Source organism: Orycteropus afer, unplaced genomic scaffold (assembly GCF_000298275.1).
Source record: "Orycteropus afer afer isolate SDZICR_OR568_19922 unplaced genomic scaffold, OryAfe1.0 scaffold00170, whole genome shotgun sequence".
In the NCBI taxonomy this organism is placed as follows: Eukaryota; Metazoa; Chordata; class Mammalia; order Tubulidentata; family Orycteropodidae; genus Orycteropus; species Orycteropus afer.
In genome coordinates, this window is record NW_006921757.1 from 4,808,367 (window position 1) to 4,820,475 (window position 12,109).

Genomic DNA, 12,109 nt, shown 5'->3' on the forward strand with positions numbered 1-12,109 from the left:
TTTTTTTTTTCTGTATCAGGATCTATCTTCCACTTGCCCTCCACCTCCAATTTCTTCTGTTCTACTTTATGTCCGTTTAACATTGTGTCTGAACTACTGCAATAGTTAACTGGTGTCCTTACTTCTAGTTTCACTAATGTGACCTAAACACCTTACCAATTTGACGTTCTTAAAACTCTTCTTTCAATATGTCACTTCCTACATATAGTTAAATTAAATAAGTCTCTAGACTGGAGTACATCTTATATGAAGCCTGAAGTTGGTTTGAAGCAGTGAATGAGAAGCGGACATTGAATTGTAATGTTCTACAACTATTGAACCAACCATATGCCAGCCACTATTCTAGGTACTGGGGACAGCAGTAATCAAAACAAAGTACCTCCCTACACAGAGTTTACATTTTAGGGAATAAAGAAATTCTACAGATAATTATGTAAAATAATGTTAGGTAGAAATAAGTGGTCTGATGAAAAGTAAACCCAGCTAAGGTATAGAAAGTAAGCCAGTTGTCACGAGTTGATTCTGAGTCGTGGCAACCTAATGTGTTTCGGAGTAGAACTGTACCCTGTAGGGTCAGTGGCTGTGAGCTTTTAGAAATAGATTACCAGGAGTGTCTTTTAAGACACCTCTAAGTGGATTTGGACCTCTAACCTTTTGATTAGTAGCTGAACACTTAACTCTGCCACCTAGACACTCCATAGAAAGTAAATGTATTATAAATAAATTCATTTTCTGAGTAAATTCAGTGTAACTACTATTACCAAGTACTAGGTATTTTCAGAAACTTGAGTTATGCCAGGAGTGAGTCTTTTTTGTATTTCCAGTGGTTAGTGCCTCGTACCTAACAGAAATTTGGTAAATGATTGTTAAATGACTTGTAAACATCAGCAAGGAACCTTGGTGGTGTAGTGATTAAGCGCTGGGCTGCTAACTGAAAGGTCGACAGTTCAAACCCACCAGTGGCTTTGTGAGAGAAAGATATGGCAGTCTGCTTCTGAAAAGATTTACAGCCTTGGAAACCCTATGAGGCACTTCTGCATTGTCCTGTAGGGTTGCTATTAGTCTGAATTGACTTGATGGCAGTGGATTTTTAAGGGTAAGGCAGGACCATATATTAAGTATAAAAAGAAGGCACAATTTGTTTTAGTTTTTATCGTGATTTGGGTGAAAGTTTATAGAACAAATTTGTTTTCTATTCAGCAGTTCATGCACATTTTGTTTTGTGACATTGATTGTAATCCCCATAGTTTAACAGCTCTCTTCCTACTTCCTCCCTTTGGTTATGTGTTCCCTGTGTCCTTCTTTCCTGTGCATTCCTGCCTTCTGAGTTTTCTCCCTGCACAAATGCTGCTCTTTTGATCTCCTATGGTTTATTGTAAGGAGTGCGTACCTCTCTGGTATAAATGTTCTTCTCATAGACTATTGTTGGCTGAAACTTCAGTGAATTCAGTTCCAGGCTCAAAGGGTAGGTAACTAAGGGGTTTAACTCAGAGTTTTCGCCACTTTTAATGTAGTAAGGCTGGTCTTTTTTTTTTTTTTATGATTTTGAATTGTGTTGCACATTTTTCTTCCACTCTATCCAGGATCTCCAATTTTGATCTGTTTCTGAGTAGTTGGCAGTGGTAGCTGGGTACCATCTAGGTCTTTTGGTCTCAGGGTCATGTAGGCTGAAGATCCCATGGTTCACTACTCCTTTGGACTAATTGTTTCTGTGTATCTGATTTTCAAGAAGGCACAATTTTAGACTTCCCCTTTACAGTCTCAGGAAGAGAAGTCATTCATTCAAAAAAAAAAAAAAAAATTAACGCATTGGTGAATACACTAACAGATACAAATTAATTGTAATTTTAATTAATCAAGGTACATTTCTTGAAGGGCCTGGATTTTTTTAGTACATACGTGTGTATAATGTACTTATAGAAAGATACATAAATCATAATCACACATGATGAGTTTTACAGAGAGAACAGACATTTATAATTAGCATTAACATCAAGAAAAGACCAGCAGGAGTGACCCAGATGCTCCCCTTCTGGTCACTGTATTCCCCAAGGGTACCTACTCTTCTTACTTATAATACTGTAGGTTAATTAGCCTGTTTTTGAAATTAATATCAGTTGAATCATATAGCATGATGTCTATTGCATCTGGATCCTTTCACTAAATAATATGTGTCTGAGATTTAATCCATCCTGGTATTTTAGTTCATTTTTCTTCATGCTTTCTGGTATTCCATTGTGTGACTCATACAGTTCTTTCATTCTGCTGTTGATGAGCAGTTGGTTAGGTTTGTGTTTTTGGAGATACCAAATAGTGCTTCCAGTGAACATACTTGTACATATTTCTGGTAATGTATACATTTCTGCTGAGCTATAAACCTAGTAGTGAAATTGCTGTGTCATAGGACATGCATATGTTTACCTTTAGTGTATACTGACATGGCTTTGCTGGAGTGCTTGTCCCAGTTTACATTCCCGTAAGCAGTGGATAAGAGTTTGGATGGTTCTACATGATCATCATATTTGTCATCTTTTTTATTTATATCATCCACTGGGTGAGTAACCAGTTGATGATGAAAGCATTTACACAGCTAGGGGTATAAGGAAGCTTCCTTAATCTGATGAAAGAGTCAGACCAGAAAGGAATTTGTAGAACTGTCATTATTGACAGATGATGTGGCTGTGTATGTAAAATATGTAAAACAATCTATGAGAAAAAAAATACAGGATTTAACAGGTAAATTTCATGAGGTTGCTATGTAAAATGGTCAAGATGCAAAAATCAGTTCACTTTTATGTATGAGCAACAACCAGAAGGTTTTGATTGCCATTGCAATGACTGTAGATTAGTTGGACACAAGTTATATTTTAACAGTATTCAGGTTTCTGAGCTTGGTATAAATCCTTATTATCCATAAATGTTTCTTAATAATGTTTCACAGCTTTCAATGTACATATTTTGCACATGTTGTTTTAGTTTATTCCAAAGTATTTCATGCCCTTGGATGCTATTGCTAATGTTTCTGTTCTGTTTTGTTTCCAGTTTCCATTTGTTTGTTGCTGGAATGTAGAAATGCATTTGAATTTGGTGTTGAACTTGTGTGCTGCAACCTTGCTTAACTTTCTTATTAGTTCAGTACCTTTTGTAAATTCCTTACAATTTCCTGCACAAGCCATTATGCAGTACGGGAACTAAGACAGTTTTCTTCTTTCTTGCCAACCAATAAGCCTTTTGTTTCTTTTTTCTTTATTTACTGCACTAGATAAAACTTCCAGTACTATGTTGAATCATACTTTAAATGACAAACATTTAAAGGACTTGTTTAAAATAAGTATACTTTTGTAATTGAATAATCACTTGTAATTTTTGTTTTGTAAATTTATATTATTTTCTATTGTTATTACTATTTTAGATTTCATTAGACTGTTTAAGCAGCACTGGTTGCATAGTGGTTAATTCATGCAGGTGCTAACCATAAGGTCGGTGCTTCAAACCCAGAAGAGGAAATGAGTTGGTCTGCTTCTGTAAGGATGGACAGCCTTGGAAACTCTGTGGGGCAATTCTGCTCTGTCCTCTAGGCTTGCTATGAGTCTGAGTGAATTTTATAGCAGTAGGAGCTTTGGTAGCATAGTGGCTAAAGCACTTGACTGCTAACCAGAAGGCTGGCGGTTCAAACCCACCAGTCACTCCTCAGAAGGAAGGTTGTGCAGTCCTACTTCTGTAGTGATACTGCCTCGGAAACCCAAGGAGGGGTCGCTATGAGTCGGGGCTGACTCGACGGCACATAACAACAACAACAACAACAACAGGTTTAGAATACCTGAATTGTTTTAGTGCTGGAAATTTTGAAATGTCTTACATTTGGGGAAGAAAATCATGTTTTTGCAAAACAAGCCAATAAATGGTGTCTGTTGATTGTTAGTGCAGTTTCTTAGTAATTATTAAGATTTTATCTAGACAAATATGGTCTTCACCCCAGCACCCATGTTACAGAGTAAAGGACCCGAGTGGGCTGTTACAGACCTATCTATCTGTAATTTTGACAGTGAATGTCACTGGAGAAATGAGGAATGAACAATATAGTGTCACTGTAGATTACTAGGGTTGAAGTTGAATAAAAATGAATTTTTTTAGGAGTGAGCTGTTAAATACTTCTAAACTTAATAATTAATATTTTATTCAATTTAGTTAGATTATAAACATGGAAAAATAAGCAGTGGAAGATGGTCATTATGTAATACCAATGTGATACTTACAGAAATTGATGTAATATGTATTTTGTTGAAAGTTTCTAATTTTGGGTGTGGATGGCTAATAGCATTCTGTAGTAGTATTGAAAATACCATAGACTGCCAGAAGAATGAACAGGTCTGTCTTGGGAGAAGTGCAGCCGGAATGCTCCTTCCAAGTGCGCTACTTTGGTCATGTTGTCAGATGGGACCAGTCCCTGGAGAAGGATGTCATGCTTAATAAATAGAGGATCAGCAAACAAGGGGAAGACCCTCAGTGAGATGGACTGGCACAGTGGCAAGCAGTGACGGGCTGAAGCATAGCAAGGATTATGAGGCTGGCACACTACGGGGCAGTGTTTCGTTTTGTTGTGCATGGTGTCGCTGTGAGTCGGAGCTGACTCAACAGCAAGTTATGACACAACCAGAATAGCATTCTCTAAGTTGTTTTGGCAGTACTTAAAGGATTAAACTAAAAGTGAATTATAAATATTTTAATTATTAGTCCTTATAGTTACATTTTAAAGTAACTGTAGTTTTTAAGGAAGGCTGGGCAGTCTACTTCCGTAGTGATACCACCTCGGAAACCCAAGGAAGGGTCGCTATGAGTTGGGTCTGACTCAACAGCACATAACAGCAACAGCATAGTTTTTATAGTTGTCATTGAGTGTGTGTATTAAACTGCTATATGCTAACAAGTACTTTTCTCTCTCTCTGGCTTTTTTTCTCTCTAGAAAAAGAAAACTCAGATTCAGAGATCAACACCATCAGTGTATTATTTTTTGGAAAGCTAGCCAAGGATTGTGCAGACGTTTTCAATCAAGGGGTAAAATATTTTTATATTTTTTACTGTTTTGGAAGTAGATTTAGAGTTATATTGAAGATGATGATGATTTATTATATATTTGCAGGTATGTTAAACATGATACTTAAAAAGCAAAATCTTTAAAATTGCAACCCTATTAAGAGGTCATGGAAACTGCATCATTATCATAAAGAGGAACATTTTTTTTTATCACTTAATTTTAATTTTAATGTGCTCCAGAATTTCTTAAAGATATGTACAATATCGGTGTGTAATAGAAAATATGAGCCCTCTTTGGTCTAAGGCCTCCAGAGCAGCGCTGTCCAGTGGAACTTCTGTGAGCGTGTGAATGTTCTGCCTCCATGCTGTGCACTTTGCAAGCCTCTAGTCGAAAGCGGCTCCTGAGTACTTGAAAGGTGGCCCGTGTGATGATGTAACTAAATTTTTATTTTCAGTTTAATTGAATGTAAATAAGCACATGTAGCTGGTCCATGTTGTATTGGAAAACACAGCTCCAGATACTAACTGCTGTTTAGTGTAGATGCTTATAGACTTTTTTCTCTGTTTGTGTATTAAAATAATTTTCTTTAAGAATCATATAACACCTTTGATGTTAATCGGAGATTAATTGCAGTTACCAATACTGAAGCAGGTAACTATTAAATATATTGTTGAGTCAGCAAAAACTCTCTAAGTTGTGTACAGCTAGACAGTTCTATAGTAATGCCATTGTGGAAATATTAGATATATGGTTTCAGTCCCTTTTGATTTATGGTTGCTACTAGAAAGTAAATGACATATGGAAAAAAAAGTTCTGATTTTTGCAAAATCACACAGTCAGATGAAACTGTTCTGTTTCTTTTTCCATTTTACATGTATTTGGGTTCCGTAAACGTGTATTAAGGACTGATGTTTTGTGAGACACTGGCTGGGTGCTGGAGAAACCAAAATCACTAAGATGCAGTGCTTGGCCTGATGGTGCTCCTCCTCATGTCTAGTCTAATGGGAAATTATTTCACAGGGGAACTACAATAGCAGCATCAATAAACTATGAATCTGCCTGGGGATTTAAGGAAAATAACAAGTAGTACACAGCTTTATTTTGGAGCTGAATATTTTATTTATTAGATCTAATAGTTGTTATGGAAAATGTGAAGCATCTGTAGGAGAACTGAGAATTATATAATGAATCTCCATATATCCATTGTCTAATTTCGACAGTTACCAACATATACTAGTCACTTCTGATTCCAATTTATATCAGCTCTCTGTGTGTCCTATGGAACTCTGTTCCACAGGGTTTTCAGTGGCTGATTTTTCAGTTGATTTCCAGGCCTTTGTTTCCCCACCCATCTGGGTGGGTGGACCTGAACTTCCAACCTTTCGGTTAGCTGCCGAGCATGTTAGCTGTTTGCACTTTCCAGGCTCCTGTCAAGACACAGGTTGTTGTTGTTGTTGTTGATGTTAGGTGTCATTGAGTCATCTCCGACTCACAGCGATACTATGCACAGCAGAATGCAACACCGCCCGGTCCTGAGCCAGCTCCATGACTCTTGCTACACTTGAGCCCATCGCTGCTGCCACCGTGTTAATCCACCTTGTTGAGGGCCTTCCTGTCTTTTGTCAACCCTCCACCTTACCAAGCATGACATCCTTCCCCAGGGAATAGTCCCTTCTGACAACATGACCAAAGTAGGTGAGACAAAGTCTAGCCATTCTTGCCTCCAAGGAACATTCTGGCTGCACTTCCTCCAAGACAGACTGTTAGTTCTTCTAACAGTCCAAGGTACTTTCAGCATTCTTGGGCAACACCACTGCTCAAAAGCATCAACTCTTCTTCGGTCTCCCTTATTCATTGTCCAGCTCTCACATGCATACGAGGCGATTGAAAATACCATGGCTTTTGTCAGGTGCACCTTCGTCCTCAAGGAGACATCTTTGCTCTTCAGCACTTGAAAGAGGTCCTTTGCAGCTGATTTGCCCAGTGCTGTACGTTGTCTGATGTCCTGACTGCTACTTCCATTGACATCGATTATAGAACCAAGCAATGTGAAGTCTGACAATTTCAATCTTTTCTCCGTTTATCGTGATGTTGCTTATACGTTCCATTGTGAGGATTTTTGTTTTCTTTATATTGAGATGTAGTCCGTACTGCAGACTGTATTCTTCAATCATCATCAGTAAGTACTTCAAGTCATCCTCACTTTCAGCAAGCAAAGTTGTGTTGTCAGAATATCACAAGTTGTTAATGAGTCTTTCTCCAATCCTGATGCCATGTTCTTCTTCATATAATCCAGCTTCTCGGATTATTTCTCAGCATACAGATTGAACAAGTATGGTGAAAGGATACAACTCTGACACACTCCCTTCTTGATTTTAAACCATGCAGTGTTCCCTTTTTCTGTTTGAATGACAGCCTCCTAGTCTATGTACAGATTCCTCATGAGTACAATTAAGTGTTCTGGAATTCCCATTCTTCTCAATGTTATCCACAATTTGTTATGATCCACACAATCAAATGCTTTTGCATAGTCAATAAAACATAAGTAAACATCTTTCTGGTATTCTTTACTTTGAGCCAAGATCCATCTGACATCAGCAATAATATCCCTCATTCCACATCCTCTTCTGAATCCAGCCTGCACCTCTGGAAGTTTTTTGTCAATATACTTCTGCAGCCATTTTTGAATTGTCTTCAGTAAGATTTTACTTGCATGCGATATTAATGATATTGTTCGATAATGTCCACATTTTGTGGGCTCACCTTTCTTTTGAATGGGTACAAGTATGGATCTCTTCCAGTCAGTTGGCCAGGTAGCTGTCTTCCAAATCTCTTGGCATAACCAAGTGAGTGCCTGCAGCAGGGCATCCATATGTTGGAACGTTTCACTGGGTATTCCATCAATTCCTGGAGCCTTGTTCTTCACCAATTCCTTCAGTGCAGCTTCTACCTCTTCCCTCAATACCATTGGTTCTTGAAATGGATGCAGATTGACCAGTTCTTTTTGGTACAGAGACTCTGTGTATTCCTTCCATCTTCTTTTGATGCTTCCTGCATCATTCAATGTTTTGCTCATAGAATCTTTCAGTAGTGCAATGTGGGGCTTTTTTGTTTTCTTTATATTTTATATTATACAGGTGTACATGTATGAAAAAACAAACTCACTGCTATTGAATCGGTTCCTACTCATAGCAGCCCCTCCTTGGGTTTCTGAGGCGGTATCACTATGGGAGTAGATTGCCCAGTTTTCTTTCTGAGGAGTGGCTGGTGGGTTTGAACCTCCAGCCTTCTGGTTAGCAGTCAGATGCCTTAGGCACTAGGCCACCAGAGCTCACATTGACATGTAGGCTAGCTTATTTTATCTTTTTCATCATTTACTTGCTTTACTGTCATGGATTATTTTGAATCAAATTCCAGGAATTATGTAGTTTAAAACATAAAAATTTTAGTATGTAAAACACTCCCAAAATTACACATTTGTAAGTCTGTATGTACATGTGTATGTATATATGCAAATGAGTAGTTACCACAGTACTTTTATTTCTTCTGAATATTAACATCAACTCTTTAATATCATTAACTATCTGGTCAGTACATTCAAAGAAGCCCTGGTGGCACAGTGGTTAAAGTGCTCAGCTGCCAACTGAAAAGTCAGAGGTTAGAACTCAGCTGCTCCACAGGAGAAGCATGTGGCAGTCTGCTACTGTAAAGATTTACAGCCTTGGAAACTGTACAGGGCAGTTTTACTCTGTCCTGTAGGTCGCTATGAATTGTAATTGACTCCAAGGCAGTGGATTAAGTTTGGTCTGGTTTGGTTTCATGTATGTGTGTGTGTGTATTTTCTGTCTATTTATACACATACAAAATTCTATTATTAAACCTAAAAGAATTTTATAGTTACTTTATATAATACATAATCAAATAGCCAGTCAGTATTCCATTTCCTCAATTACTTTGTAAGTTATTTTTCAGTTGTCTTCTTCTGTCAAGGGAAATCAAAGTAGGGAAATGAGTGTGGATGCTTTGTAGTAGTTCAGGTATTCTCCTATAAAGGCCAAAATGAAGCCTTGGTGGACTTTGTGTGGCTTTGATTAGTTGTGGGTGTGGGTGGGGTTCTCTGTCACCCCTGGGGTACCACTTAGCATGGAAGTCTGACAAACATCTGCTCCCTAAGTCCTGAATCTGAATTTTTTTAAATACAGAACATTGTTTTTCCACAAGAAGCAAATTTGAGTGGACTCTGCTGTGGATGGGCGTTACGTGCTCCCTGTAATCAGGTGTTCTGCTGCAGTGTGTGTCCAGTTTTCACTGGACTCTGAAATGCAGTGCGTAGGAAGTTGACTCCTGCAGCGTTCGGGAGGAAGAGCCTTATCAGTGTATTCTGAAATATTTTCTTGCCCCTTAGGATATATGGTTTTCAAAGCCCTTAATTCTGTACTTTCAGTTATTTAAAAAAGCCTCGTGGCATATTGCTGATGTAGCAAGTAATAGAAGTTATGGGGAAATGTTTGCCTAAAACTTGTATCACACTATGCTCTTTTGTTGCTGTGGTTATAATCAAATAAGCACATACATATGAGGATTTTGTAGAATTCATTGTAATATTTTTAGTCTTCTGGGTGTTTCAGGTCAGAATATTTATATTTCTTACCTTCTCTTAAGAAGGCAAGCTTAAACACTATCTTACAGTCCTTTTACAATTTTGTCTCTCATTTTTTCAGTTGATAAGATTCTAAAGGTCAGGGTAAAACCAAACTCACTGCCATTGAGTCTGTTCCAACTCTTAGTGACTCCGTAGGACAGAAGGGAACTGGCCTATAGGGTTTCCAAGGCTGTAAATAATATTTACTGAAGCAGACTACCACATCTTTCTGTTGCAGAGCACCTGGTAGGTTCAAACTGCTTACCTTTTTGGTTAGTAGCTGAGCACTTAACCACTTCATAAAGCTTAGTGTATAAAAAAAAATTGCTATTGATTTGATTCAGACATCTAGCTACCCTATAGAACAGAGTAGAACTGCCACATGGGGTTTCCGAGGCTGTAAATCTTTACAGAAGAAGACTGCCTCGTCTTTCTCCCACAGAGAAAGGTGGGTGGTTCTAACTGCCCACCTTTTGGCTAGACTTTTTGGTTAGACCTTTTAGTTAGGAGCTGCATGCTTTAACCACTGTGCCACCAGAGCTCCTGAAGGTCATTGTCATCGAGTCAGATCCAAATCATAGCAACCTCCACTGGGTTTCCAATTTGGTAGATCTTTATAGAAGTAGATTGTCCCATCTTCCTACCGCAGAGTGGCTGGTGGGTTTGAACCACCAGCCTTCTGGTTAGCAGTCAAATGCCATGGGCATTGTGCCACCAGAGCACCTTGTATTATCTAGTAATTGATGAGTACAACCAGAATGTTCCTGAGAGACTTCAACTTACTTAATGTGGACACATCATTGGGAAAGACCAGTTTCTAGAAAAGGACATCACGTTTGGTAGAGGGTCATTATAAATGAGGGAGACCCTCAGTGAGATAGATTGATTCAATAGCCATGACAAACCCAAAAGAAACCAAACTCACTGCCATTGAGTCAGATCTGACTCATAGCGACCCTTCCTTGGGTTTCTGAGGTGGTATCGCTACGGAAGTAGATTACTCAACCTTCCTTCCGAGGAGCGGCTGGTGGATTTGAACCGCCAGCTGTCTGGTTAGTAGTCAAATGCCTTAGGCTACAACAGTAGACTCAAATATACCAATAGTCATGTAATTGGCACAGGATCAGGCAGTGTTTCCTTCTATTGCACATAGGCTGCCATGAGTCAGAGCTGACTCTACAGCAACAGTTGATGAGTGGATTGTGGCATTTGTCCAGTTAGATGAATTACCTAGTAATTATAATAGCGCTAAGAGTAAGGAGAGTACCCAGGACTAATACTCAGCCAGTATGCACAGGTATATGGCTGTGAACTGGTCTTAAGATACTTGTGTAATTCTGTAGAGAGTGGTAAACAGGTGCTATTTGGAGCTCCCCAGGTTTTCTTTGCCTTGCCAGCCCCAGGGAGCCCTGGCCTGAACTAGCACTGCACTTTTCTGGCTCCCATCCTTGCATGCTCCCTGAGGTGGAAGAGGCCGGGCCTCTGATTGTGGGTAGCATCTCTATGCTGTGGTGGATACTCGCCCATGCTCACCTGGCCCTTTGAGACTGTGGCCTCTACAGCACCCACACTGGTCTTGTATATTTTAAATTGTGTGTATCTGTATTTTCTAGAGGAAAATGTAAGATCAGTGTAGATTCATTCAGGCATTCACACATTTTTTTCCAACAATCATTGAATAGCTCATATGAGCCAAGCCTTGTTCCTAGGCACTGGAGATCTAAACAGACAAGAGTTCTTGTTCTTAGGTAGCTTACTTTTTAGTTGTGAAAGACAGATGAGTAAATCAATGTATAATCATTCAAATGACAAACAGTAAACCAATAAAAACCCATTGCCCTCAAGTCAATTCCGACTCATGGTAGCACTATTGGACAGTAGAACTGCCCCACAGGGTTTCCAAGGCTGTAATCTTTATGGAAGCAGAGTCCCACATTGTTCTCAGGTGGGTTTTAACTACCAACCTTTTGGTTAGCTGAGCCCAACCACTGTGCCACCAGTGTTCCTGACAAACAGTGCTAATTGGAGAAAATAAATCAATGGAAGAGGGAGAGAACATATGAGGATGAGAAGTGGAGGGACGATCTGTTTTTATCCTATGGTTAAAGAGAGACTCTGAGAAGGTGCCATTTGAACGGTGATTTTAAGACGTGATGAAGTGATCCTGTTTATTATTTGGAGAAAGAGTAACAGGAATCAGCACGAGCAAAGGCTTTGAAGTCTGAGCACAGGTCCAACACAGCCAGGGAATCAGAGTGTCACAATCCTGGGGAGCAGAGGAGATGCCCTCAGAGGTCCTTGTGATCGTAGTGAGCAGTGATGAGTAATCACAGATGTAGGACATCATGCCATTCTGGATTCTATGAGGTGGAGTCCACTCAGGACACAACAGCGATAGGAAATGGACTCCAGACTTTGGCATGTCCTGTTTG

The 12,109-nt window shown here is 39.1% G+C and overlaps 1 protein-coding gene across 1 annotated transcript in view; it reads left to right on the top strand.

Moving 5' to 3' along the window:
• The window catches only part of POT1 (protection of telomeres 1), a 140,179-nt gene that overhangs the window by 11,231 nt on the left and 116,839 nt on the right, over positions 1–12,109 (top strand). Inside the window, exon 3 of the mRNA XM_007946745.2 lies at positions 4,964–5,055. Coding sequence (XP_007944936.2) covers positions 4,964–5,055 — 92 coding nt within the window. The remainder of the gene's footprint in view (positions 1–4,963; positions 5,056–12,109) is intronic.